This window comes from Ambystoma mexicanum, chromosome 10, assembly GCF_040938575.1.
Source record: "Ambystoma mexicanum isolate Mex_15411 chromosome 10, UKY_AmexF1_1, whole genome shotgun sequence".
Classification (NCBI taxonomy): domain Eukaryota; kingdom Metazoa; phylum Chordata; class Amphibia; order Caudata; family Ambystomatidae; genus Ambystoma; species Ambystoma mexicanum.
Genome location: NC_090932.1, coordinates 619,486,815 through 619,514,413, shown reverse-complemented (window position 1 = coordinate 619,514,413; position 27,599 = coordinate 619,486,815). Strand labels below are relative to the sequence as shown.

General features: G+C 45.1%; 1 protein-coding gene across 12 annotated transcripts in view; it reads right to left on the bottom strand.

The window, feature by feature from the left end:
• RHBDD1 (rhomboid domain containing 1) overlaps positions 1-27,599 on the bottom strand; it is a 723,897-nt gene that overhangs the window by 544,704 nt on the left and 151,594 nt on the right. For all 12 annotated transcript variants that reach the window (XM_069618187.1, XM_069618194.1, XM_069618189.1 and 9 more), the window contains one exon: positions 16,134-16,266. In XM_069618187.1, coding sequence (XP_069474288.1) covers positions 16,134-16,266 — 133 coding nt within the window. The remainder of the gene's footprint in view (positions 1-16,133; positions 16,267-27,599) is intronic.

The following is a 27,599-nucleotide window of genomic DNA, read 5'->3' as shown; positions in this document are numbered from 1 at the left end:
ACATTTATGAGGAATAACAGCAATGAAAATAGTATTTATAAACACACAACAATAGAACAAATGTACACAGTATTTGCAAGGCAATGAGTGTCAGGACAGGCTTAGGCGTTGGATATAGCTTCTTGCTCGTGGAACCAAGCTTTTGTCTTTTTCCGGAATAAGTGATAGGACGGTTGGTTCCTCTCTTAATGAGAAAAGGAGGGTGGTCCATTTTCTGGCTGCAAAGACAGGGAAACTAGCCCCGCCTGCACGTTGTTGCCTGTATTGAGGTATGTTCACAGTGTCTCATGGCAGTTCTGATAGGGCGTGACTATGTGTGGCGGGAGATAGTGTTGGCCAAATAAATAGGTGCCTGGTTGGATAGGCACTTGTGAGTAAGGGACAAGGTTTTGTAATCTATTTTTTGGTTGATGTTGAGCCATTTTAGCGATAGTCTAGTTTCAGAAATGTGATGATTCCTTGGCATATTTAGAACTGCTCGGATGGCGATGTTTTGCAGAACTTGCATCTTATTGAGGTTTTGTTGAGATGTGCCAAGGTATAGTGTGTTGCAGTAATATAGCTTAGAGAGGACTAAGGCTCTAGCTATTGTGATGAAGTTGGCTGGGGAAAGGTAGGGTCAGCAAGCTGTGATAAGTTTACAAGTGTAGGCGGATAAGGAAGCCAATGCATTAGTTTGTCTGGTTAGTGTTAGTGCAGAGTCTATGTAGATGCCTGTTAGGCAGAATCATCTGCAGTACCCTTAGGGAACACTACAGACAATTAAGACTACAAGTGATAGTACATTTTCACCTTTGGTACAAGCCTGTACTACACAGTAAAGTGGTAGCGATGGTTGAGCAGCCGGACTTATGTCAAGAGCAAATAAGCTGTAATAGGGATTACAAAAAGGACTATAATTATTTTGACTCAAGCAAACACTGACTCAAGGTTTCTGGTTAAAAAATATAAGTACATTTATTTTTAAACCATCTGTTCACAAAACACTTCACTTCTATTAAATAAAACCATACTCTAAATATACTACACACAACCAATTCCTTTTGTTCAGGACAATTCAAGGTAAGTACATTTGGATTTGACAGACCAGTGTTTCGAAACAAAGACGTTACCGTGGGTTAATACACAATCACTTTTTGACAGTAATGACAGTTTGGTCTTACGAAAGAAAAGCGTACTCGCGGGAAGAAATGTAACCGTAGTCAAACACACTTAGCACATAGAATTAAAACAAGGGAATAGTGGATAAAAATCATAGGCAATACTTTTGTCAAGGCAATAGAATCAGAGGACGTGTTCTACGAGGCAGATAAAAGTCAATAGGCCTGCGCCAATGTCAAATGTTGTCGAGGATCACACGGTGAGAACAGTTCAAGATTAACGTTGCCAGGAGTACTGGATATTGTCAAAGGGAGGAAAAAGTTCTAAGCCGGAAGAAAGAAAGGACAAGCCTTCGGAAAGGAAAAGGGTTCACCCTGATTCCTCAAGGTCTGATGGAGAGAACGACCAAATGGACAGAGTACCTTATTCGGATGAAGAAAGCTGATGATACGGCAGTTGTTCCTGGTAGTTCCTGCAGACTCACGGTTCCTTAAGCTTCAGTCGTGGGGACAAGAAGGAGGATGTCTGGAGTGATCTGCACTACCCAGGGATGAGGCCAGCAGCAGCAAGGCAACGATGAATAAAAGGTGCGCTCCTTAAAAACAGGAGAGAGCTCTTCTGATGGCTATCCGGACCACTACAGCTCAGTGCAGTTATTTCGACCCAGAATAGGATTCTCAGGCCGTAGAAGGTGAGCTGGTTGATCCCACCAGGTTCAAGGGAAAAAGACTCCAGACTGGATCTTCTCTGTCGTTGAACGGTAGATAGCTCAGGACTGCAGCAGAGCTTCACCGGGATCCAGGAGTTGCTGGAGCCGTCTTCTTCTCCACTTCTCTTTGGTTCTTGTAGTACCAATGGCGCTCTGACTTCCAGCCCAAGAGTCCTGCCTTTTATACCAAAATCCCCCATTCACACAGCATGGCTGTCAATCACACAGCAGGGGGGTTGTCCAACCCGGACAACCACCTCAGCCAATCGACACAAAGTGTGACTTCGGTCTCCAAGGAGACCCTGTGCAGGGGTTGACTAAACCCCTCCCTCACATTCAGCCCACCTAGACACCCAGACGCCAAAGGAGGGCTTCTTTGCAGAAGCCTGCCAAAGGACGGAGAACAAGGAAACCAAACCTGGTTTGGCGCGTAAAGCAAACAACAATAAAGACCTTTCCAACATGAAAAGGCAAAAAACCACGCTAGGACCCAAAACAAAAACGATATGAGGTATCAGGTTTTATGTTCACGTCTGTCACCACAGCCAGAACACTAACACAGGAATCTGTGTAAAAATGATAGTTACCACTGCCACCAGCCATGTCGAGTCGGGAAGGGGCGACACAAAAGTGCCCCTTGAGGTGCAGAAGGACAGGGGAAAGACATTCCCCTCCAGTACTCCATTGTAAGATGGTTTGTACTGGATCTGTATTTAAAAAGGACTAGTAAAGCCAATGGTGACTTTACATGTTTCTGGGGGACAGTAGTCATCCCCAGAAACAGAGTTCACAAGGGAAGCCTAAAAGACATCCCTGTGTCACTGCACTAAAGGTGTTGTGTGACACACAAGTAACAAGATGATGCCTAGGGAGTTGGTGACACTCCATAGCCCATGAGCACAAAAAATACAACACACAAAAATACACTGTAAGAGTGGGAAAAAGGCTCACACTCTTACCAGGTAGAACAAAATAACCCCAGAAATCCAGAAAAGCTGCTGAGGGACTCACTAGGTAAGGGAAATTAGCCATAAATGAGAATTCAACACTCGCCCCTCCCCCCCAGACTAAGGGACAGGAGGATGTAATCTACTCCTGGATGGATCTCTTACCTCTGGTCAGTTAAAAACATCCTAGCGAGACCATCAGCATTTTGGTGGTGACTTCCTGCTCTGTGCTCAATGGTAAAATCAAACCCTTGCAGGCAGATTGACCATCTTAGTAATTTAGGGTTTTCCCCTTTCATTTGCATCAGCCATCTCAAGGGTTGGTGGTCAGTCCGAATAATGAAAGTAGACCCATACAAGTATGGTCTAAACGTCTTCAGTGACCACACAATAGCAAAACATTCATGTTCTATTGTTGCCCTCCTTGTCTCAGGATCCTTTAACTTCCTGCTGATGAAACAAATGGGATGTTCCCTACCTTTCTCATCCAGTTGACTAAGGACTGCACCTATACCTGTATTTGAAGCATCAGTTTGCACAATGAAGGGTTGGTGGTATTCAGGAGCTCTTAGGACTGGAGCTTGACAAAGGGCTTTCTTCAGGCCTTCAAAGGCTTTAGTGTACTCCTCATTCCATCTGACCTTCTTAGGAAATTTGGGAGAGGAGATAACATTCAGGGGAGAAGCTATGGTCCCATAGTTCTCTATGAAGTTCCTGTGGTACCCAGTGAGACCTAGGAAGGCTCTCACTTGGGTTTGAGTAGTAGGGATGGCCCAGTCTAGGCAATGGCCTTATTTCACCTCCTCCTACCTCATGTCCAAGGTAGACCACTTGACTGTGACCAATTTGGGATTTAACTGCCTTTATGGTCAGATGGGCCTGCTCAAGAGCTTGCAAAACATACCATAGGTGGTCAATATGTTCTTTGCATGTAGAGCTGAACACTGCAATGTTATCCAAGTATGCCACGCAGAAGTCCTCCATCCAATTCAGAACTTGATTGACCAACCTCTGAAATGTAGCAGGTGCATTCTTTAGTCAAAAAGGCATTACCTTAAACTGGTAGAGGCCTGCTGGGGTGGAGAATGCAGTTTTCTCCTTGGCATGGTCTGTCAGAGATATTTGCCAATAGCCTGAGGTTAGGTCAAATGTGCTGAGGTACCTGGCTGCACCAAATTTATCCACCAGTTTATCTGTCCTAGGTAAATGATGGGCATCAGTGTTGGTGACTGCATTTAGAGCTCTATACTCCACGCAGAATCTCAACTCTTTGGATCCTGCCTTTGGTACAAGCACAACTGGGCCAGACCATGGACTGGTAGAGGGCTCTATAACCACGAGATCAAGCATCTTGTTGACCTCATTCCTTATATGGGTTCTTACATTGTCTGACGTTCTGTACCCCCTGCTTTTCACAGGCAAACAGTCACCAGTGAGGATATCATGCTGGCCCCAAGGGGTCAAGCCTGGTGAAAATGAGAACAGGGAGGCAAACTGATTCAACAGTGACTTGCACTCATCCTGCTGGTAAGATGTTAGACTAGAAGAGAGATTAACTCCTTCCACTTTCTCATCTAAAGGTAAGCCTCTGAGGGGGTCAGGCAGAGGTTCACTCTCCTCCTCCTCCTCCTTAACTGAAGCTAGAAGCAAAGCTCCCATTTCAGGTCTAGAGACATAAGCCTTCAAACGGTTGGTGTGAAAGACTCTGGGAGCCTCCTTAGGATTGCCCAAGTCCACCAGATAATTCACCTCTCCAAATTTACCCACAACTCTGAAGGGTCCTATCCACTTGTCCTAGAAGGTCCTCTGCCTTGTGGGCACCATAACGAGAACAAGCTGGTCTTGAGTAAACTCAACCATGTTAGCCTTCTGGTCATGCCAATGCTTGACCAGAGCTTGACCAGCCCTAAAGTTATCACTTGCCTCTGCCATCCTTTGTGACATTCTCCTCCAGAGACCTATCACATAGTCAGTCACTCTGACTGGCTTGGGGGAAGGAGCACTCTCCAACCCCTCTTTAATCAGGGCCAATGGACCTCTGACTTGATGGCCATAGAGAAGTTCAAAGGGACTGTAACCTTCTCCCTCCTGAGGGACTTCTCTATATGCAAAGAGAAGGCATGACAGTAGAAGGTCCCACTTCCTTTTAAGGGGTTCTTCTAAAGCACCTATCATGCTCTTCATAGTTCTATTAAACCTCTCCACCAGTCCATTTGTTTGTAGATGGTAGGCAGTAGAGACCTTGTAAGTGGGTCCACAGTTTTTCCACATGGCTTGCATCTAATGGGACATAAAATTGGATCCCCTGTCAGATATCGCTTCCTTAGGAAAACCTACTCTGGTAAAAATACCAAGTAGGGCCTTAGACACAGCCTGAGCCGTAACAGTTCTCGTAGGTATTGCTTCAGGATACCAAGTAGAATGGTCTACTACCACCAGGATAAACCTGTTACCTGAAGATGTGGGAGGGTCAAGAGGACCAACAATTTCAATCCTGACACTCTCAAAAGGAACTCCCACCACTGGGAGAGGCACCAAGGGTGCCATATTCTTGGCTCCACTCTTACCAGTGGTCTGGCAAGTGTGACAGCTCCAGCAGAATTTGTCTACTTCTGAACCCATCGTAGGCCAGTAGAAGTAAAGTGAGAGCCTTTCCTTGGTCTTCTTAAAACTTAAGTGACCAGCCAAAGGTATCTTGTGGGCTAACTGCAGGAACTGGAGTCGGTTCACTAGAGGTACTATAAGTCTTTTGCAGTCATCAGGGTTGACTCAGTCGGTTCACTGTAGAAGAGGTCATCTTCCCAGTGCAACCTATACTTCCCAGGCTCTTTCCCATCGAGCTGAGAAGCTGCCTGTAGGCGAAGACCTTCAAGAGTAGGACACTCTCTTTGTCCTCTGCTCAAGTCTGCCCTGTTGGGTCCACCTTCTGCCAGTAAAGACTGCAGTCAGGATGTTCAACAGGGTCAAGATCTCCAACCAGAGTAAGATCTTCTTCCAGATCGGATTCCTCAGTCTCCGGTTGAACCACACAGTGTTGGACCTCACACTCAGCCTCAGCTGGTGGAGGAGTCACAGGTGTGACTTTGGACAGTCTCTGTGATGTCCTTGTGGGCACAGGCGTGGTTGCTGTTTTCTTGCTGGCAGACTTGGGTTTACCCTTTGTCTCTTTTTGTCTTGCAATAGCAGTAAGTAAGGCGTGGTTGCTGTTTTCTTGCTGGCAGACTTGGGTTTACCCTTTGTCTCTTTTTGTCTTGCAATAGCAGTAAGTAAGTCTTGTGGACTTGGGGTGATAGTTTCTTCTATCAAGTCCCCAGGAGAGCCTCTCAAGGTTCTCTCCCTTGCAGGCCTTGTGAGCTCGTACTTCCTATTACTGGGAGGTCTGGGGGTACTAGACACAACTCCAAGAGTTTTCAGGTCATTCCCCAACAGAACTCTCCCAGGTACTTCACTCTGCACACTAACAGGTATTCTGACAGTCATGTCATTGCACTGGATGAGAGCTGGCAACTGGGGAACCATTTGGACAGGGCCTCCAGCTAACTTGGTTAGGTATTTGGGTGCCTTAGCAACATCCTCTACCTTGAAAAAACATTAATCAACCACAGTTATGCTGGATCCAGTGCCTATGATGGCAGGGGTCTCCCGACCATTTACAAGAACACTATCTTTATAATAATCTTTAGTATCATCAGGGATTGAGTTATAGACATCTAAATTCTGTGGTTCCCAAAGACCCAAGGACACTAAAGAAACACTAGCTGAGACTCTTATGGGTTCATCAGCCAATAACTGAAAGTTTCCACTTGTCATAGGTACTTCTTCCACCTGGGAGAAGGCCAAGGAGACAGTGTGGACCCCTGAAGGTTTATCCTTACATTTGGGATCCCCTTTCACATGGTCAATAGCTTCACAAACAAAACATTTACCGAATGTCCTATTGAATGGAGGCTTACTCTGACCTCCACCTGGTTTAGCACCAGATAGTACACTAGCCTGATTTGGTTTCCCCTGTGGCTTACCCTGGTTCTGTTTGGGGCCCTCTTTTGGATTGGAGTTATTGGAATTCTCCTTGTTATCTTTTTTTGGCTGCTTTCCCTCATTGTTCTTCTGAGTTGCCCCAGAATCCTTGTGAGTAGCCCTGTTGGCAACCCACAAGTCAGCAGCCTTAGCTAACTTCTTAGGATCTATCTCCTTTGAATCAGTCAAGTGCTGTCTAAGCGCAGGAGTGCAGGCATCATAAATTGACTCCAACATAACAAGATTCCTCAAACCTTCATAAGTGTTCACTTTGTAACCCTTAACACAACCATCTAAGTTTTTCAAACAGTCACACACTCAGGTAGCGCAAGGGGTATCATCATGCTTTTTGAGGGTCCTATACCTCTTAAGGTACTGGGAAGGGGTCTTCCCAAATCTAGCTATCAAAGCTAGCTTCACACACTCATAATCCTGCTTATCCACCTCCCCCAACTCCATTACAGCATCAATTGCAACAGGGGGAAGCCTAGAGAAAAGCCAAGGAATTAACTGATTCCTTGAGATACACTGAATCCCATGGTTATATTCAAACACTGCTAACCAATCCAAAACATCAAGTTTAGTCTCATACATACCAATCATTTCCTTTGGCATACAGGGTGTCTTTGGACTGAAGACCTAGAAGATCCTGGGAGAGAAGCATTTTCTACAGACAATTTCTTCATCTCTAAAGCATGAGCCATCTCCATTTCTCTGAACTTTAACTCTTGATGTTTCATGGCAGTTTGTGGCTCAATATGTTTCACTTCCAATTCAAGTCTCATTTTCTCAAGTGCAATAAATTCAGGACTGAGTGTAGGACCTAATGGGGTCCCTGCGGACAGATGTTGTGGTTTCTGGTCAGGGAGAGGAATTGTAGGACCTACTGGCATAGACTCGACTACTTGTTATGTTATGTTAAAGGATTTGTAATGCGCACCTGATACCCGAAGGCTGATGGGCTTCTTCTAATCCAACACTCTCAGAATCAGAAACATCATTATCCACATTTGTTGGAGGGGTAGGCTCTTCTGACGCACTCTCCAGACTTCGTTTTCCCAATAATTTTGCAACCGGTTCAGATTTTGTTCTTTTACCAGAGGGGCTCTGTTCCCTACACATGGTTCTCAAAACCCCAGCAGTGTAGTTTAGGAGGCTCTCCTCACCTCACTGTAGTTTTCCATATTTGACATGAATTTTCAGTTAATAGATAATTGTGGTATTTAGCCTTGTGGTTAATTGACCCAAGGTAATAGCAGCACTCCAAGTGTAATCACTATACTTAAAAATCCCACCACTACCACCAGTGTTAGGCAGAATCATCTGCAATACCCTTAGGGAACACTACAGACAATTAAGACTATAAGTGATAGTACAATTTCACCTTTGGTACAAGCCTGTACTACACAGTAAAGTGGTAGCGATGGCTGAGCAGCCAGACTTATCTCAAGAGCAAATGAGCAGTAATAGGGATTACACAAAGGACTACAATTACTGTGACTCAATCAAACACTGACTCGAGGTTTCTGGTTAAAAAATATAAGTACATTTATTTTTAAACCATCTGTTTACAAAACACTTCACTTCTATTAAATAAAACCACACTCTAAATATACTACACACAATCAATTCCTTTTGTTCAGGACAATTCAAGGTAAGTACATTTGGATTTGACTGTCCCAATCCCAGTCAATGGAGGGAAGAGAGATCGACACTCTCCCCCGAACCACGGAAGACGAATGAACTCGACCCTCCCACCGTGGTTGGCACAGGCCCCTGATTTAGATAACAGGTCACCACGTGGCAGCCAAAGGGGGGAAGAGGGGTTAGGAAGAGGTTGTGGATAGGGAGGGGAATTTAGGTAACCCGGAAAGAGGATGAGGAACTCCTACAGTGGATGGGATCAGGGAAGCACCAGGAAAAAACCCTACTCTGTTTAACATAAAACAAACATTACTTTCACCAGTACTCCTTACATGTGTTTAACTACAGACTAGTACACCTTAATACATGTACAATACCATGCTTACATCAGACTCTGACTGAAACAACACATAAGCAAGCAATATGAACACATAAGGCAAAACTTCCCAGAATATTTAAACATTACACATGGCCCGTAGGGCAGCGTTAGCAACGTACAACATAAATACACTTTCCTTAGTTTCATTCCCTAGTGAAAAGTTATGGTCCATTTGCAATAAGTCTGGAATTACCTAAATACACACTTTAGACTGTTCGTGTGCCACATGCGTAACCAAGACACTTAGTTTTGTTCCCAACATGTAAAATACAAGAAATATGGTTGTTACTTATCTCTGATAAGATCTGGGGGCCCCTCGGGACCTCCCAGACACAAATGAAAATAGCTGAACAATCACTTCAAGCCATTTTGCCAATGGTGCCCCGTATTGCCCTCATGAGTACTTAACTGGACTCTGGGAAACCCAGAGGAATTTCCCAGACGAAGAACTTCAAGCGTTGTATTGACGGTGACTCAGCGCCCTTCCTGCTTCATGCTGAACAGTGAACGCGTAAACTCCTGAGCGTGCATTGCCTCAGTAGCACGCGAATTCCAACTCCTTGAGGCCGAACGCGGCCGTCTGCCTTCCGCCACACACTGAAAAAACAATAAGCCACACCTTCCGGTAGCCGTTGCCTGCCTTTAAGCTGCGTTGATTCTTAATGCATTGCAGCTGACAAGGCGCGCACGGGCCGAACTACCCAGAACCACTAAGGATGCTGGGAATTGTAGTTTTCACATCCAATTCAGCCCATAATGTCTCAATAGGCGTATTTACACACTCCACGCCTTTGCCAGCCCTGTTTCCTGACATTGACAGACCAGTGTTTCGAAACAAAGACGTTACCGTGGATTAATACGCAATCACTTTTTGACAGTAATGACAGTTCTGTCTTACAAAAGAAAAGTGTACCCGCGGGAAGAAATGTAACTGTAGTCAAACACACTTAGCACATAGAATTAAAACAAGGGAATAGTGGATAAAAATCATAGGTAATACTTTTGTCAAGGCAATAGAATCAGAGGACGTGTTCTACGAGGCAGATAAAAGTCAATAGGCCTGCGCCAAAGTCAAATGGAGCAGGGCTCTGTTGTCGAGGATCACACAGTGAGAACAGTTCAAGATTAACGTTGCCAGGAGTACTGGATATTGTCGAAGGGAGGCAAAAGTTATAAGACAGAAGAAAGAAAGGACAAGTCTTCAGAAAGGAAAAGGGTTCACCCCAATTCCTCAAGGTCGGACGGAGGGAACGAGCAATTGGACACAGTACCTTATTTGGATGAAGAAAGCTGGTGCTACGGCAGTTGTTCTTGGTAGTTCCTGCAGACTCACGGTTCCTGAATCTTCAGCCGTGGGGACAAGAAGGAGGACGCCTGGAGCGATCTGCACTACCCAGGGATGAGGCCAGCAACAGCAAAGCAATGATGAATAAAAGGTGCGCTCCTTAAAAACAGGAGAGGGCTCTTAGGCTATCCGGACCACTACAGCTCAGTGCAGTGATTTCGACCTAGAAGAGGATTCTCTGGCTGTAGAAAGTGAGCTGGTTGATCCCACCAGGCTCAAGGGAAGAAGACTCCAGACTGGATCTTCTCTGTCGTTGATGGGTATCTAGCTCAGGACTGCAGCAGGGCTTCACCGGGATCCAGGAGTTGCTGCAGCCGTCTACTTTTCCACTTCTCTTCGGTTCTTGTAGTTTCAGTGGCGACTCTGACTTCCAGCTCAAGAGTCCTGCCTTTTATGCCAAAATCCCCCATTCACACAGCCTGGCTGTCAATTACACGGCAGGGGGGTTGTCCAGCCCGGACAGCCACCTCAGCCAATCGACTCTAAGGAGACCCTGTGCAGGGGGTGACTAAACCCCTCACTCACATTTAGCCCACCTAGACACCCAGACGCCAAAGGAGGGCTTCTTTGCAGAAGCCCGCCAAAGGACAGAAGGAAGCCAATCCTGGTTTGGCGCGAAAAGCAAACATCAAGAAAGACCTTTCCAACACGAAATGGCAAAAAACCATGCTAGGACACAAAATAAAAACGATATGGGGTAGCAGGTTTTATGCCCACTTCTGTCACCACAGCCAGAACACTAACACGGGAATCCGTGTAAAAATGATAGTTACCACTGCCACCGGCCATGTCGAGTCGGGAAGGGGGACACAAAAGTGCCCCTTGAGGTACGGAAGGAAAGGGGATATTCCCCTCCAGTACTCCATTGTAAGATGGTTTGTCCTGGATCTGTATTTAAAAAGGACTAGTAAAGCCAATGGTGACTTTACATGTTTCTGGGTGACACTAGTCATCCCCAGAAATGGAGTTCACAAGGGAAGCCTAAAAGACATCCCTGTGTCACTGCACTAAAGGTGTTGTGTGACACACAAGTAACAAGATGATGCCTAGGGAGGTGGTGACACTCCATAGCTCATGAGCACAATAAGTACAACACACACAAAAATACACTGTAATAGTGGGAAAAAGGCTCAGACTCTTACCAGGTGGAAAAAAAATAACCCCTGAAATCCAGCAAAGCTGCTGAGGGACGCAGTAGGTAAGGGAAATTAGCCATAAATGAGAATTCTCCCTAACAATGCCCAATATTTTCACCACATTGGCTACTTTAATTATGTTGCCGTCAATGTTGAAAGAGGAGAATGACTCGTCCAAGTTATTCAGGTTGGCAGGCGAGCCCAGCCGGAAGAACTCTGTCTTATCGTTGTTAAGACAGAATCCATGGTTCGCCATCCAGGCTTGTATGATGAGATAAATGTTGTTGAGAGTCCCGCTATCCACAGTGTAATCACCAGTAATGGGGACGAGTATCTGGGTGTCGTCCGCATAATTGGTGTAGGTGACACCCAGATAGACAAGCTCATCAAAATGTGGCTTGGTAAAAACATTGTAGGGAGTAGGGGACACGCAAGAACCTTGGGGCACCCCACAGGTGACAGGGGTAGGTGTAGCAGATGCAGAGGGTGGAAAGACCCTCATGGATCCGTTGTTGAGGAAAAAGTAAATCCAGGCATTGGCCTGGTCTGAGAAGTGCGCAGCTGATGAAAATGTTTACTCAAGATTGTATGGTTCACCAGATCAAAAGCTGCTGATAGGTCAAGTAAGAGAAGCAACACCAGTTTGCCTTTGACATTCAGGGACTGGATTTGGGTCTTAAGGTCGATAAGGGCGGTTTCAGTTCCATGTCTGGGTTTGAATCTAGATTGCCTTAGTCCTAATAAATTATTGGATTTAAGGTATTGTTGTATCTTTAGGCATGCAGCTTGGTGAAGTATTTTTAACAAAAATGGAAACATCGTAATGGGTCTGTAGTTGGCTGGATTGTTTGGGTCTAGGGAAGGTTTTTTTTAAAGCGGTAGAACCCAAGCATCTTTCAGGTTGTTAGGTACTATGCTGGAATTGAAGGAAGCGTTAATAACTGAAGTAATGAAGGGTGCTAATTCCTTAGCAGCTTCCTTGACAAGATGGGCGGGACATGCATCTCCCTGACTTAGACAGTTTAAGTTTCAGGATAATGTTTTCAACCTCTTTGATGGAGACTGGTGAGAAATTGAATTGGGTCTGTTTCTTACTGGTCGTGGAATGTTATGTTATGTTATGTTATTTTGCATTTATATATCGCCTTATATACCATTGGCATGGTCTGTGAGTTCAGAGAGGGGTCAGTATTAGGTATAAGAGATTTCTTCATTACTATTTTGTTTTGGAGCATAGTAATTTTATCTTGGTGTGAATTCTGTATATTGGTACACCACTGAGTGTCTTTGATGCACGAGTCGGGGGGTGTGGCAGGAGATTCTAGCTCCTTAAGGGTGTTAAAGATTTCTTTGGTGTTGGACTCCGCTTTGGAAATGTAGTCATTGTAGTTGTCTTTTCTAGCTTGGATTATGGCTATTTTGTAGTTAAAGGAGGCTGCGGCAAAGTTGGCTTTACTTACTGAGGAGGGATGTTTTCCCATAGGGATTCTGATGATCCTTTAATTTATCTAAGAGACTTGAGATGTGAAGTGTACCAGGTATTGAGGTGGGTGCGTGGTTTAGATTTGCGTAATTTCATATGCACTAATGTTTTAATCGCCTTGAGAATGGTGTGATTATATAAATCAACTGGAACTGTGGGGTCTGAGGTGGTCGTGGTGGGGTTCCACTTTCTGGCTGCGAGGACAGGGAAACTAGCCCCGCCTGCACGTTGTTACCTGTATCGAGGTATGTCGAGGTATTGCTGCAGCAATGGGATGAGTTTGTCCATGGTTAGATTTTGTTTGTTCCTGGTCATTATGGCTGGTGCTTGAATAGTTTGAGGCGTGGATGCAATGGTTTCTTTAATGTTGAACCAGATGAGATGATGGTCGGTCCAGGCGCAAGGAGTGTTAGAAAGGGTGTCGATGTTGCAGTTATGGTCAGCTATCCTGTCAAGGATACTGCCTTTCTTATGGGTAGGTGCAGATATGTGGTGAGAGAACCCTAGTTAAGTCATAGTGTCCTTAAGGGAACAAGCTTTCTGGTCATTAGAGTCATATAGCCTAGGTTAAAATCACTAAGGATAATGATTTGTGACTTGTTCTTAGTGTTGGAGGATAGTAGGTGTGAGATGTCGTTTTCAAAGGTAGTGGTTGGACCTGGTGGGCGATAGACAAGATGCAGAGTGATGGTTGATGTGGGTGACGTGGATAGTTTGACAGATAAAAGTTCTGCTGAGGGCTAGGGAAGATTACTAATTTTTATCAGACCTAATGAAGTCTTGTATATAAAGCAGGGTCTCCTCCTTTGGAGATATTGGCATCTCTATCTGCACGGATAATCGAATAGCTTTCCGGAATGGCGAGGGCAAGTGAGGGGCTGTATGCATCCAGGTCTCCGTAATCGCATTAAAATCAACGTCATGTGATGTTATGAGATCTGCGATATCTATTACATGTGCTCCATGTGCCTGTAGGGATCTGGCATTGATGAGGGCAGCTTTTATTGGCAATGAAGTATTGATTTGTTTACCATTGGGTAGTCTTGGGCTAGTTTCAGGAGCAGGTGAGGCTGAATGAGTGGCTAAGGTGGCTGCTATTGTAGTTGCCTGTGTGGTAGGGGTGGGGTGTTGTCATATGAATCTGGAGCTCAGTCTATGGTTCCAGTATAATGTAGAGACAGGTTGGGTACAGGGTGCAGTAGGTGTATGTACTTGGTGTGGTGGGCCATTAGTGGTATCAGGGTGGTCTATGGAGTTGTTATATTGTTGAAAGGGGAGGCTTTAGGTCAATGCAAGACGTTATGTTTGGTGTTTAGACCAAATAGCGTTGACTTATGTGGCAGAGCAGGTGCATAGACCAGGCAGGGTGGTAGGAAGCTAGGTGGTGGTATAATGGCTGAGGGTGGTAGGTTTGAAGATTGTAACAGGCAGATGTTAGGCACGCTAGGATGGGTGATGGAATTCATGGGTAACAAGAGATAGCTTGTTGAGGTTGGTGCTGGTAGTAGATTCAGATAGGCCAGACCGCTAAATAGGCTGGTTAGAGCTAGGTAATGTGCTTTCATGGCTGTGATGGTTGGGGTAGGCAGAGTTTTAGGAGCAACACAGTAAGGTGGCACAGTGCGAGTAAGTCACTCTAACATCAATGACAATCAGTGTGATGCGGTAGGCTGCAATAAGCCACTGGGCATCACAGTAAAATTGCATGAAGAAAGTAACAAATAGAGTCAGGCATGGCCTATAATGCATTATGGCAAGGCGCTGGGAACCCCACGAGCATCAATAGATCTGGGCCAAAGGAAATGTGACATGGGGGTTGACTCATAGGTTTAAACAATTTGTGTTAGGCGCTTCACAATGAGGCAAGACAACAGGCCTCATTATGACCGTACCGGTTCGGAAACAACGGTGGCGGTAAACTCGCCAACACTGTTGTTTCTGGACCGGCAAATTGCGAGTTATGCGGGCGGGTGGTGTTATTCCTGCCACGTCGGAGCTGGTAAGTGTAACACCACCCGCATGCAGACGGAAATGGAAACACTGGCACCGTAATTATGGTGCCAGTGTTTCCATGGTCCCCATCCCCATGGAGTCGGGAACGGGGAGCAACGTTATTCTGCCTCCGGAAATTACTGGAACACCGGGGCTGTAATGCCCCGGTAAATCCGGCAAGTCCGGTGGCGGTAATTCATTCTGGGTCCGGCGGCAGCCTGCCGGTTTTTCCGGCATGGCTACCGCCGGACTCGGAAAGAGGCCCAAAGCACCTGCATGACTCTAGGCAGCAGGACATTCAAAGTGACGTAATAATCAACATTACTCCAGTATGTAGCGAGGCTATACAAATAACGCAGGGTTTGCGTGTGAAACATTAAAATGCGGCAAAACAATTCAATATACTCAAATTTTGCACTAGGAGTAGTAGAGACTCAGGCCAAGTTGAGATGGTATACAGATCACCCTCTGTAGACAGACGCTACTTAAGACTGCAATCTCCCCATGAGAAGCATACAATGATCCGCAGCCAAAGGAATAGTAAACACAGGCCGGTTTGAGTGCAGGAGCCTCAAACTGAGGAGCTCCATGTGGCATATAGAGTTTGCTGCATGACAGTGATTATTTGCCGAAGCCATTGTTTCAAACATTGTACAAGAGGAGCCTGTAAAGGTGCGCCTTCAGACTCTTCCTAACCAGAAAATGGCTATCGATGGACATCAGGATCGTAGGAAGACTGTTCCAAAAGTATGCGAGCTCAGACAGTGGCTGTAAAATAGTAAACTTTACGTTCTATGCAAAAAATATTATTAAAATGGCTCGGAGAGTCATTATCAGAAGGAGTGCTTGTGTCCACCGGTTAGTTATATTTCTAGATGTTCAGAGCTCAAACTAAATGAGGATGTTAAAGGGTAAAGACATTTTTGTCAATGACAATAATTGGTTTATTAAAAACCAAAACATAACTCTATATTAGTTCCTTCCGAAGTAAAATAACAACTTGGGTTTTAGCCAATTTTGCTGTTCATGATAGGAGTTTCACTATGTCCAAAGTCTAAAATGGCTTCTGTCACACTGTCGCATCCTTTTCCCATTGTTAATCTAGGCCCCAACACCATCCTTGTTGAAGGGAATATGACGAGATGAAGGAAGCCAGCAAGATCTTTACCATGAATGGGCTTTTTGCTAAATCCTTCAAATGTCCTTTCCTTGATTTGTGGGAAAGTAGCATAAGAAGTACAGGATATTATGAGCAAGTCTTACAGAATTATTCAAGAAATATTTTCTGGAAAGTTCGTAATAAATGGGTAGCCTTTCTGAATCAACATGCAATTCATATGCTAAGAGTAATGGAGATATACTGTCGAAGTTAACACTTACCCTGGTGAAAGCACATGGATCAACACCAGTTCCACCCAGCAGGTATATCTGTTAGAAACTGCTATGCCCATTACATAGGAGGTCCCTCCTGGGTGATAATGGTTGTTAAGAACTTTCAACGCAAACAACACCCCTGTGAAGTAAAAGCAGCCAGATTATAACAGGCAAACAGTAACAATTAAACTGTTGTGTATTTTAAAGTTCTCATCTTTGTGCTAAAGTTCAGCAAGGTTTCATCTTTTTGAGGTTGAAAAAAAGGTGCTACTGAGTTGCGCTATAATCACTAACAGAAGTGTTGAGAGACAATTTAGCTTGTGCTACTTGCTAAAGAATGTCAATATATTATTTGTCAGACTGAATTTACTAGACATTTTAAATACATCTTTTAACAAAAAACAACAAATCTCAGGACTTGAAAATCACAATATTAAACGCATTACAACTATAAATGGTCAAAGTAATTCATTTAAAATAATCACTTAACAAATACTAACTCAATACCAATAAAAATGACTATTATGAATTCAAAAAATGATTGTGGATGCAGCAATTGGAGGAGATGGCAGTATAAGGAATGAGCTCCTGAACACCCATCACTCCCAGGCCCTGGACATTGCTCTGTGTGATGAAAGGAGTGCCTCACCACGCCGTACAGCCTATTGGGCACTTTGCCGTCCAAGAAAGCCTGCCTACCTGGGTCTTGAATCTGGTGAAGTATATGTGCCCTCCTTTTGTATAAGGTCAGGGAAAGAAGGTCCCAAAACGAGGAGGACCCTAGGAAACCTCTAGGGTACATTAAGGATGTTTTAAATCAGAAAGCCTTTTCCCTCAGGGTCCCTGCGGTGAGTCAGGGCCCCCATGGACACACTCCACAAAGAGACAGCAGGAACAGAGAAGTGATCTCCAGCCATTTAGTACACAGCACGGTCCTGTATACCTGGACAGACTGTCATAGTTAAAGGGAGTCAAGACCTGTGAGCTGAGATCAAAGAAAGGGATGTCGTGATTACCTATGATGTAGGCGGGACCACAAGCTCCTTATATCCACCTCTTGTGCAGCTGTGACAATTGATCTCTGGTCATCAGCATTCATGTTTAAAACACCCTAGCCCATGTCTCAGAGCTTAAGTACAGGCAGGCCTAGGCCCAGGTGTTAAACATATTTAAACATATGCACTCAGGGAATGTAGGTTCTTGACTCACTCAGAGATAACATTCAGACTTGTTGCACTTAAATATGCACTTTACAAAAGAGTGATCATTTTAATGCATTTAATAGGATCCCCTTTCATCATACCTTTTAACAAGATCGTCACTTGATCCTAGTGGCCGGGCTGGCTCCCGTTTCCTCACTAGGTGGCGAACACGCTGCAACTTAACAATGTACTTATCAAGTCTTTTCGTGCAACTGCAAGTAATTGTGGAGCCCATGACCAATTGATCTCTCTATAATCAGTTACTTTACACTCACGTACCCAGTTTATCGAGAAGCCAAGATCAAGCCTCAGTGGAAGAGCGGGGAGCTCAAAACACGTGTCAGGCTGCAACGGTGTTGATTAAAATCGACAACAAAAGCAACTGTGCTTGCCATATATTTCTATATATATCTGTAAAAAATGGCTGCTCTGCATGTCAACATTGTAATGTCCACCTCTCTAACAGTAAATGGGTGATGTGTCACTTTTCTTCATCAGAGGTAGAATATTTGTAATATTACACAATCAGGTTCTCCTGCAAGCTATGTTGGAAGGCTTTCTGTATCACAAAGTGAAATCTTCTTAATTTTTACCAAGGGTGTCTCACTGCAAACTATGGGGGCATGGGTTTGTAACTTTGGAAAGTTCCCATCACAAACCTTCCTCGTCAAGTGGCGAATTACTGTTCTTGTGTGTATCAGATAACAATTAACAGTGCAATGCTAAACACTGCGAACTGAACTCTTGTGATTAGTTGGCTGAGACAGGCAACACACCATTTCCTTGTTCTTAGCTAAGCTGGAGAATATACAAGCACTTGGCAAGTTTGAGGGCCTGTCTCCCACGTGGTTGGCTATAGCACTGAGAAGACATAGCATACATTGTATGCACAGTTAAAGTGTGTCCTAAGTGTTCGCTCCAGCCCAACAGTGTAAAGGTTGTATGGAATATGAAGGCTGTTTTAAATTATCATTAGTCCTGAGGCATGCTGAAGAAGTCCCACCAAGCGTTGCTTCTTGGGATGTTGTGTGGCAGAAAGGAACCACAAAATCAACTACAAGAACACAGTGCACCATATGAAGAGATTCCGCCAAAAGGGCCGCAATCCACTGGAGCAGAGCCATGGAAGGAGGGCAGGACCTCCACCCATAAAATGGCTGCCAAGGCTTTCATAGTCCAGGAATGCTGCAGACCAGGATCAGTGAGGGCAAAGGGAAGTGATTGGAGTCAAAGTCTATTCAAAGGCAGCAGACGTGAAGAACACAAGTCCATCCAACCAGAGGCCATCTTAGAACAAGTCAAGAGAAGAAAGTCCTGAAAGCAGAAAAAAGTGAACCAGAACTACCCTCTTTGATGGATTACAAATAATGACATGGATGGTATAACCCAAGTGAGCTCGTTACTATGTCCCTGCGACTGTGATTTAGGCAAACAAGTGAGATGGGCGCTATATCACTGTGACTGAGATTTGTGGACAAAGAAGTGAGATAGGCACTGTGTCGCTGTGACTATGTTGAGAGCGGAGACCCAACGGGAGAGCAGTATCCTTACTAACAAGAGAACACAGATGCCTTTGTATTAAACCCTTCTGACACCTTTCACCTAGCTTAAGAGACGAATTCCCCTGTCTAACCATGGAGGTGAACAGTGGGATTTGCAAGGGGGGCAGGTGCAACCACAGGCAGTGTGATACTGGGACTAGGGGTGAGATGTAGAGGATCCCTTGGATTCCCCCACCATGGCACATATGTGGGGCATGGGCTCGTCCTATTAGGGTGTCTCTTAAGATAGAGTACTGTTCTAAATCTCTTGCACAATGAGGTTTGAGCCCGAAAGTACAGATGCCCCAAGGGGAAATCCACAGACTTAGACAAAATGGCAAAATCATATTACCGTAGACTTTCAGAGAGTGACAGTGTAGAAAAAAATCACAGAGTGAAAGCTAGCAAGCGTGAGAGAGAAGGAGGAGGCGGAGAGGAGCAAATGAGAAGCATCAGATTTTGGAGGATCCAGACAAGAAGGATCCATAAAAGATTCAGTAAATTAACTTTGGTTCCCATAATAACTTTTTATGGTCTAAAGGTAATTCTGATTCTTTAATATGGAGCCGAATCAGTCCCGTACATTCCCCAAGGGCTCTGGGATAAGTTCGAGGGACTTTTTTGGTGGAGGGTGCTGGGCCTTCCTAAATCTCTTCCAATTTCTCTGATTAGGTTTGAATTAGGTCTTCAATCTTTGCGCTCCATGATCAGATGGAGCTCTCTGTGCCCGTTTTGAAAATGTATAGAGAACATGCTCCCCCCATTTGAAATCTTAAGTTTGAGGGGTGATAACAAGCCTGAACGGATCCTGGACTCCTGGAAGGGCTCCTGTAGGGAGTGGCTCCAGACCCTCAATCAAATGAAAGCCACCCTTGTGGCCAACCCCCGACAAGGTCAAGCTCCAGATAAAGCAAATGGACTGGATAGATATTCTAGCACAAAGAAGTTCATACTGACTCCTGTTGAATCTGGAGCATGAGAGGAGATTGCCAAAATCAACTGCCCAACTATCAGGTACAATTACAGAGTTTTAAGTATATAGATCTCTTTATGTGGCTTAGATTGAACATTTTGACAATGAGAGAAGGTCTGTATATCAGGAGGAAAATACAGGATAACAACCACACATGCAGATTTTGTGGGAGGCAGGACAAGGTGAAACCTCCCAGCACCTATTGACCGAGTGTAGTGGTTTGGACATAATGAGAAGAAAATATATGAGGAAGTGGCTAAACGTTATAAAAATATTTAACGCTGCAGGAATGGTGGGATATGTTCATAATTGGAGCAAATAAGTCGATTATATTGGCAGCAATGAGATTCATGGAGGAAATGTTAGTTCTTGCGAGTAAAATGAAATTGTGGATGTTTAGTTTTGTAATAAGTGAGATACTAGGAACCTTTGTAAACATTGGTTTGTTAAATTGATTTGAAGATGGAATGTAACAGATGGTTTTTATGAAAGGTTTGAAATAAACCAACCATAATAAAAAATAAATAAAAAAAGAAGCATCAGATTTCGAAGGAGAGGAAAAGAGGGGGGTGAGAGGTGAGGAAAGAAGGAACCCCACAGACTGAAAGAGAGGCGGAGGGAGAAAAGAGGTACAGCAGTGGAGGAACATATGAGTTTGAAAAAGGGGAAGGAGGAGGTTTAGGGTGAGAACATCAAGAATTGCTAAGAGGGGAGAAGGGTGAAAAGGGAAAGGAGAGTGACAGTGAAACCTCAAGAGTATGACATAGGAGGAAGAAAGTGGATAGAATGAGTAGGCGAAGGAAAAGGTGGTGGAGACCCTAGAGGAGCAGAGTAGGAAGACTAGAAGCAAGAAAGGATGAGAGTGAAAGAAGACAGAGGGGCACATTAGACTCCAAGGGAGTCAAAGTGAAAGAGGGAAGAGAGGCAAACCCAGAGACAAAAAGGGGGAAGCCTGCATTGGGTGGATGAATGAGCCATGGTGGACTACCAAGGAGGTGCAGGTGAAGCCAGTGACTAGAGAGGAGGTGAATGAACAGGCAAAAGCTACACAAGTACAAGCAAGTGGCAGGGATCCAAGAAGAGAGCAAGATTGGATTGACGTTCCAGAGTAACGGGACCCTGGGAAAGGGAGATGTTGAGAGCAGGGAGGAAAGTCATAGACCCATCAGCGTCTGCCTCATTCTGTCTAAAATTTGGGGCCTGAGAGAGGATTTTGCCTTGGCATAGGCATTCTGTCACAAGAACCATCCACGTAATCCTATTCTGGAACAGAGGGACTAGGAGCGGATTGCTCCACCATACTCAAGCCACCATAAGCCATAGAAAAGGAAACAGGAAGATCAAGACACTCCCTCATTACCCAATGACTGTAAGTGCTGGGAGATAGAAGAGCCTAATTGGAGTTAACAACATTTGCTTAAGGCCAAGCAGCCCACCTTTTTGCCTCAATGTCTGGTCTAACAGGTCAGGCCACCAGTGGGAAGTAAAAATTAAGAAAATAACGTTTTATTTTGTTCTTAGACTTTACTAACAGAGTCTGCCATTCTGCACTCCCCTAAACAAGTCCTAGATGTGTTCTTTGTGTTTGAATTCAAGTTCCCCTAAGATAAGCCATACAAAATGAGTGATTAAAATGGAGTTTTGTCAGGCCTGTTCTTGATCCCATGTTCACTTTATGACATAGTTCCAAGATAGGAACACCCTTTTCAGTTCCAGATAAACCTCAAGATCCCCAGGCGTTTATCCCCACCCACTCCTAATCAGAACGGACACAGTGGCAAACCCACTAGGGGTACAGGAGGAAAACCTCAGATTCAGTGGTAGATTTGTAAACTGTGACAAGGTCTCTTGCTTGACGCTGGGGGAAGCAATGAAGTGGGCTAGTCGGTCGGGGACCCACCTTCGCATCAGGATGGTGGTCCATAAGCTGATATATGGGCATTCCCCCTGGTCCTACACTACAGCCCAGTGAGCCGCTCACATGATGCAAAGTACATCTCCCAGAATTCCCCTGTTGGGCAATTAGGGTAAGCAAGCAAAGCACACTGTGACTCTAACTATGACCCGGAGCTACCATAGTCAGACTCTTGCCCGGGGCAGGAAACCAAATGATAGGCAACCCAGCCCAGGAGAAAAGAGGACATGGCCTTTTGAAGAAAAGTGATTATGGTCAAAGTAAGCATATGATTGGGCAAATGAGAAAAATGCCTCTGACAATTTTCCATGGACACGCGAAAATTCAACAATGTTGGAAAAAACGCAATCAAGCCCATACATCACAAGCGAGGTTAGGGGGTGAGGTTTAACGAGGGGAGAGAAATGGGGCAGGTAATTAAAGGCCTAAACTGACCACAAACATCCTAGAGAAGGACCTAAGGATGACAAGTAGAAGAGGAGAAGGTAGGCTGGGACTGGGAACCAAGAAGGCTGCCCTACCTGATGTAGCTTGTGTCCCAGTAAGCCCACTCCTGACGTAAATTAGAAGGAAGAGGGGGCTGTCAATCACAAGCAAGCAAGCCCCTTGACATACAGCTACAACTGGTTGCAAGGAAAGACTACCCAGTGGAGGAACCATAAAAGCTGTTCCCTGGCTCAGTCAAGGGGGCAGCTGTTGGAAAGAGGATGGGCAACGTATGAAGAGAGGTGGTGAAGGTGAAGAAGGAGCAGTTTGGAGAAGTAAGGAGGATACTGAGGAAAAGATTATGGTGGAGAGTTTGCAACATCATTGAGGGGGGGAAAAGGGTGTGTAAAGAATTTGAGGAGGTTTGAAGAAGTTATGAGAAGAAAGTGGGAGTACAGCTGAGAGGATGCAGAGCTGAAGAGTTGGTTGGAAGAAGAGCAGAGGAGGAGGCTGGGTTACATCTGGGAGGAGGTGGTTGGGGTAAAGGGGAGAAGGCAATGTGGAAGAGGAAAGAGGCTTAAGAAGATTAGGGAGGCGGGTGGAGAAGGAAGGGAGAAGGGTAGAGCAAAAATGTTGAAAGAGGTTGAGGTTATTAGAAAGTCGTGTGGTGGACCCTAACTCCTTACCAAAGAAGAAGGGACCAGCAAAACAATGAAGACCAGCTTACCAGATGCAGGAAAACCACATAACTGCTTGGAGCAGGGACGGCGGAGAGCAGAAAAGTGGCAGGGCTTACAAGGTATTTTAAAACCTGTGGGGCGAAGACCCAACCCCCTGGAGAAACATCAGGGCAGGATTGGCCCCATAGAGCAGGTTACCACGGGTACCATTAGGAACTGAGGGAAGGGGAGTAAATGTTAGGTCTGGCTGTAAAACCCCAGCCAGACAGAAGATGGACTGGAAGTGTTCAGGTGAGGTCAAAGGTGGAGATGGTGTTCCAAGAGACCAGGCAGTGGAAAGCGGAAAATGGTGTGGAGTGCTGCAAGGATTGTGGCCCTGTTGTGAGAGAGTGCAGGTAAAATACTGTGCATGGGACAGTGGTACCAAGTGAGAGAGCAAGAGTATAGAGGAAAGGGGGAAGGACATTAGGGAGTATGAGGAGTGAGTGGAGGAGGCGATGTGAGAGAGAGGGGTGGAAAGAGATAGAAGTAGAGGAGAAGGACAAGAGGGGTAGTAGAAGAAGTGAGAGGGAGAGAGCAGGCAAAGACCAGGAGACACTGGGAGATTAGAGAAGGCAGAAGGCAGTGTGAAAAACTTGAGGGTATTCACACTACTCCTCCCCTTGGATCCTCTACGCAGGTGGCCAGGGAAAGGCCATCACTATTGGATCTCGACCCTGGGGGCAGAGAAGCGAGGGAGGGTCACCTTGACCGAGGGTCCTTGGGGACTGGGAGTGGGGTGCCCTTGGGCGAGACATGGTATCCCCATTTCCCCAGTGATGACCAACCCAACCCTTCTCCAACCTTTATTGGCTATTGTAAGCCAGCACCCCTCATTTCTCCACAACTGACATTTGACAGTACTGGTACGAAGAAGAGGCAACTAAGAGCAATGAAGACTATGCTCTTTTACTACTCTAGTACTATTGTTTTGCTTTACCTTGGCCACATGGGGAGACCTCATACTTACGTCTCCCAGACCCTCGCAAAATCAGTTATTGGACTCAGGTAGGCCAAGAATTGCACATAAAACGCTGGTTACGATAATAAGATAAATGGCTTGTTCAAAGCCCTTTATTTACTCATAACATACATGAAATAAAATGAACACACAGTCAGTTATACATAAACACAGATAAAGAACATCACTGTTAGGATAGCTGCAGAAAACACCTTCATCTTGACCACCACAACACTGCTTAGTCCCACAGCAGGTAGGCAAAGAGATCACTTGTACTAACGGGGTCTGGAGCGGAGCGTCCTCCCTCTCTGCGAGACTGCATCACCTGGGGTCCAAATTCTTGATAGCTTTCCCAAGAGGAATACCTCGTGTCTTTATGGGGCTAACCCCCGCACCTCATGGTTTTCCAGACTGCTCTCAGCCAAAGAGCAGACAATAAGCATTAGGAGCAAAGAGCGGAAAATTCAAGATTGAAGTGGAAACAACCCAGCTTCTCTCCTTGTCTTCGTTCCCAGGACCCCTTATCACTGCACCTGCCAAACGCTCCGACTCCCTTTCAGGCTTGTCCTTTGGCGGACAATACAACAACTATTCTCCCCAGTTCGTTCATCTAACATAAAAATGTGACCTTGCTTTTGCTGCAGAAATACATGTTTACTTGCTGAGCCTAGGAAAACGTAGGCTTTAATTGCTGTTTCATTGCAGTAAATGGAAGTGAATGTCCATGATGGCCGCGCATCAGCGCCATGTTTTTTGGCTCATTTTCGCAGATGCACTACACTCCATCCCTGGACAACCAACTACCATGACCCAATGGGTGAAAAGAAGGTTCCCAGAATCTGTGAAACAAACGCCATACATTCGGAATACATGATATAGAACAACAACAAACAAAAACAGCAAAAATACCAAAAACCCAAACCAAAGCCGAACGCAAAGACTCGGGAATTCAGGAAAACATATGACCCCACCAGTCCCCGTCCTTATCCTGTGTCACTCGGGCAACTAGACCTTTTAATTAATTAATGTGATCCTCAATGGAATGGGAACGATCTTTCAAGTCAAACAACACATCCCTTCTACAGCGTTACACCCTAAATTATGCCACTACCACCATGCCAAACTAGACATCCAATGCCCTGTGTGGCACATAAACCATGCCACACTTATGTGTAATGTCATTTGCATATATAAAGCGGACAACGGGCCTTGGCCATCGCAGCGTTGTTACAGAAGGCTAACTCAGTTACATAAATCTTTGTCAAAACATACATGTTGCCAAGCCCCATGTTGCAGGGTGGCAGCATCACAAAGATGCAGAAAGTCAATTTAGGTGGCTGTGGCTAGGAAGAGAGGGAAGAGGGGAGGGGGAGGACAACGAGAGGGGGTTGGGCATACGCAACATCACATGCGACCATGGGAGGTGGGGCATACACAATATCACAGGTGACCAGGTGTGGGGGTCATACACCACATCACAGGTGACCATGGGAGGGGGGGCATACACAACATCGCAGGTGATCAGGTGGGGGGCATACACAACATCACAGGTGGCCATGGGGTGGGGGGCATACACAACATCACAGGTGACCAGGTGGGGGGGCATACACAACATCACAGGTGACCATGGGGGGGCATACACCACATCACAGGCAACCATGGGAGGGGGAGCATTCACAACATCACAGGTGCCCAGGTGTGGGGGTGGGGGGCATGCACCACATCACAGGCAACCATGGTAGGGGGGCATACACAACATCACAGGTGACCAGGTATGGGGGTGGGGGCATACACAACATCACAGGTGACCAGGTGTGGGGGTATACACCACATCACAAGTGACCAGGAGTGGGGGGGCATACACAACATCAGAGGTAACAAGGTGTGGGGGAGCATACACCACATCACAGGTGACCAGGTGTGGGGCATACACCACATCACAAGTGACAAGGTGTGGGGAGGCATACACAACATCACAGGTAACAAGGTGTGGGGGAGCATACACCACATCACAGGTGACCAGGTGTGGGGGGCATACACAACCTTGTAAGTGATTTCAACCCGGCACTCCACCTAAGTCAATGCCTAGCATGTGATTCACAGTTGGAACCCTTAATAATATACGTTTGCCTATAAGTTCTTTTATTTCTGAATGATGTACCCTTATATCACGCCCTCTTTTAGAATCCCCCCGGTCTCACTGAACCAGGAAGCAGGCTGTTTTGCAAAGTTAAAAGATTTATTTTATGAATTTGAACAATATATATATATATCACACTATTAATATTTATACAATGATCACCCTTGGGGTGATGTCACAACAATCAACAATCTCTTTAATCAGAAGGAGTATGGATAGGAAAACAATGCAGCACAGAATAACACTTTGGGTGGGTTCAGTCAAACGCAATGTCACTTTTCCCCCCTGCACATTACTCAATACCCCAATATGCAACATAGAGATGGAAGGAGAGAAAACAGGTTTCAGGAAATACACACTCAACAAATGCAGTTTCAATCCCATTTCCCCCCCAGCAAGCATAGAGAGAAACAGGAATGATTTCAAAACAGGTCAAATGCTTTTGAACGTGGTTTTGAATGAATGGGAAAAACACTGAAAAATTGATTTCATTCTCTAAATTGGATTCAAAACTAGTAGGAGCTGCTTTGTATAGTTTCAGGTAAACACTAGCAATGATGATTGAATAACTAGCAGAATAAAAACTGAATTCTGAGGTCGGATGCAAGAAATAGCTGTTTTACACGTGATGAAATTGAGCCAAACGAATGATTCACGGCAAACTTATCCGATTGCGGGTAAACTATAAGGAGTTGGATTGCGGTTTTAGATTCATTTGAAAGCTGAGGATGTTAGCTTCAATCTAGCATGACGGTTCAGATGTTATGAAGGTTTTAGTAGAGGTTGGTTTTTCAGAAAGAGTCAAGATTTTCAAAGGAAAGATGCACTTTTGAATCACAAACAGGAATTTCTTTACATTAGGGAGGCTATGAAGATACAAGATACCCAACGGAACAGCCACCAGATCAGCAGCGCCTCTGTTCTGATTTTTGCCCGCCGAGACACTTGTCTTTCTTCAGCAAATATATTAGCGCAAAGATGATATTATCACTACAATTATCAAAGGACTATATGGATAAGGGAAAGATTCAGGAAAACAAAAGAGATTTTCTACAATGCAGTTCTGGATATGATAGAATGGGTTGGATAGGATTACTTAAGGATACGATACTGGCTATGGACAACTCTATGCTATAGATACTCACAACTAAGGTTTGGAATAGGCCCGTCAGGATCTGGTCAAAGGTTTCTGGACTGGAATTCTGCTAGACCACCGGACAGGATTCAGGCGCTCGGTTCTGCACTCAGCATGGCACTCTGGACACTGCACGGCCTCTGTACTGGATCTGATGGGTTGGTTCTGGGTTGCAGCTATCTGGTTACCGCTCTGCTCTACTGATTTGGATCTCTGGGTTCTAGCAAGAGTTCCAGGCAAGAAAGCATACACAGCACGCCCAGCTGTTCTTTTTGTTGTGCCCCTTGGAAGTGTGGGGGTAAAATCAGGTTTCAAGATTTTAAAGGCCAAGCTGAGAAGGGTTCAGCTTTGGAATTGGGCCTTCTGCTTTCTGAATTCTGGAGTCATGGATCTAGGTTACTCCTGCAGAGCGCTTCGCCAGTAAATCAGTTGAAGGGTGAATCTGTGTGTCTCTAGGTCC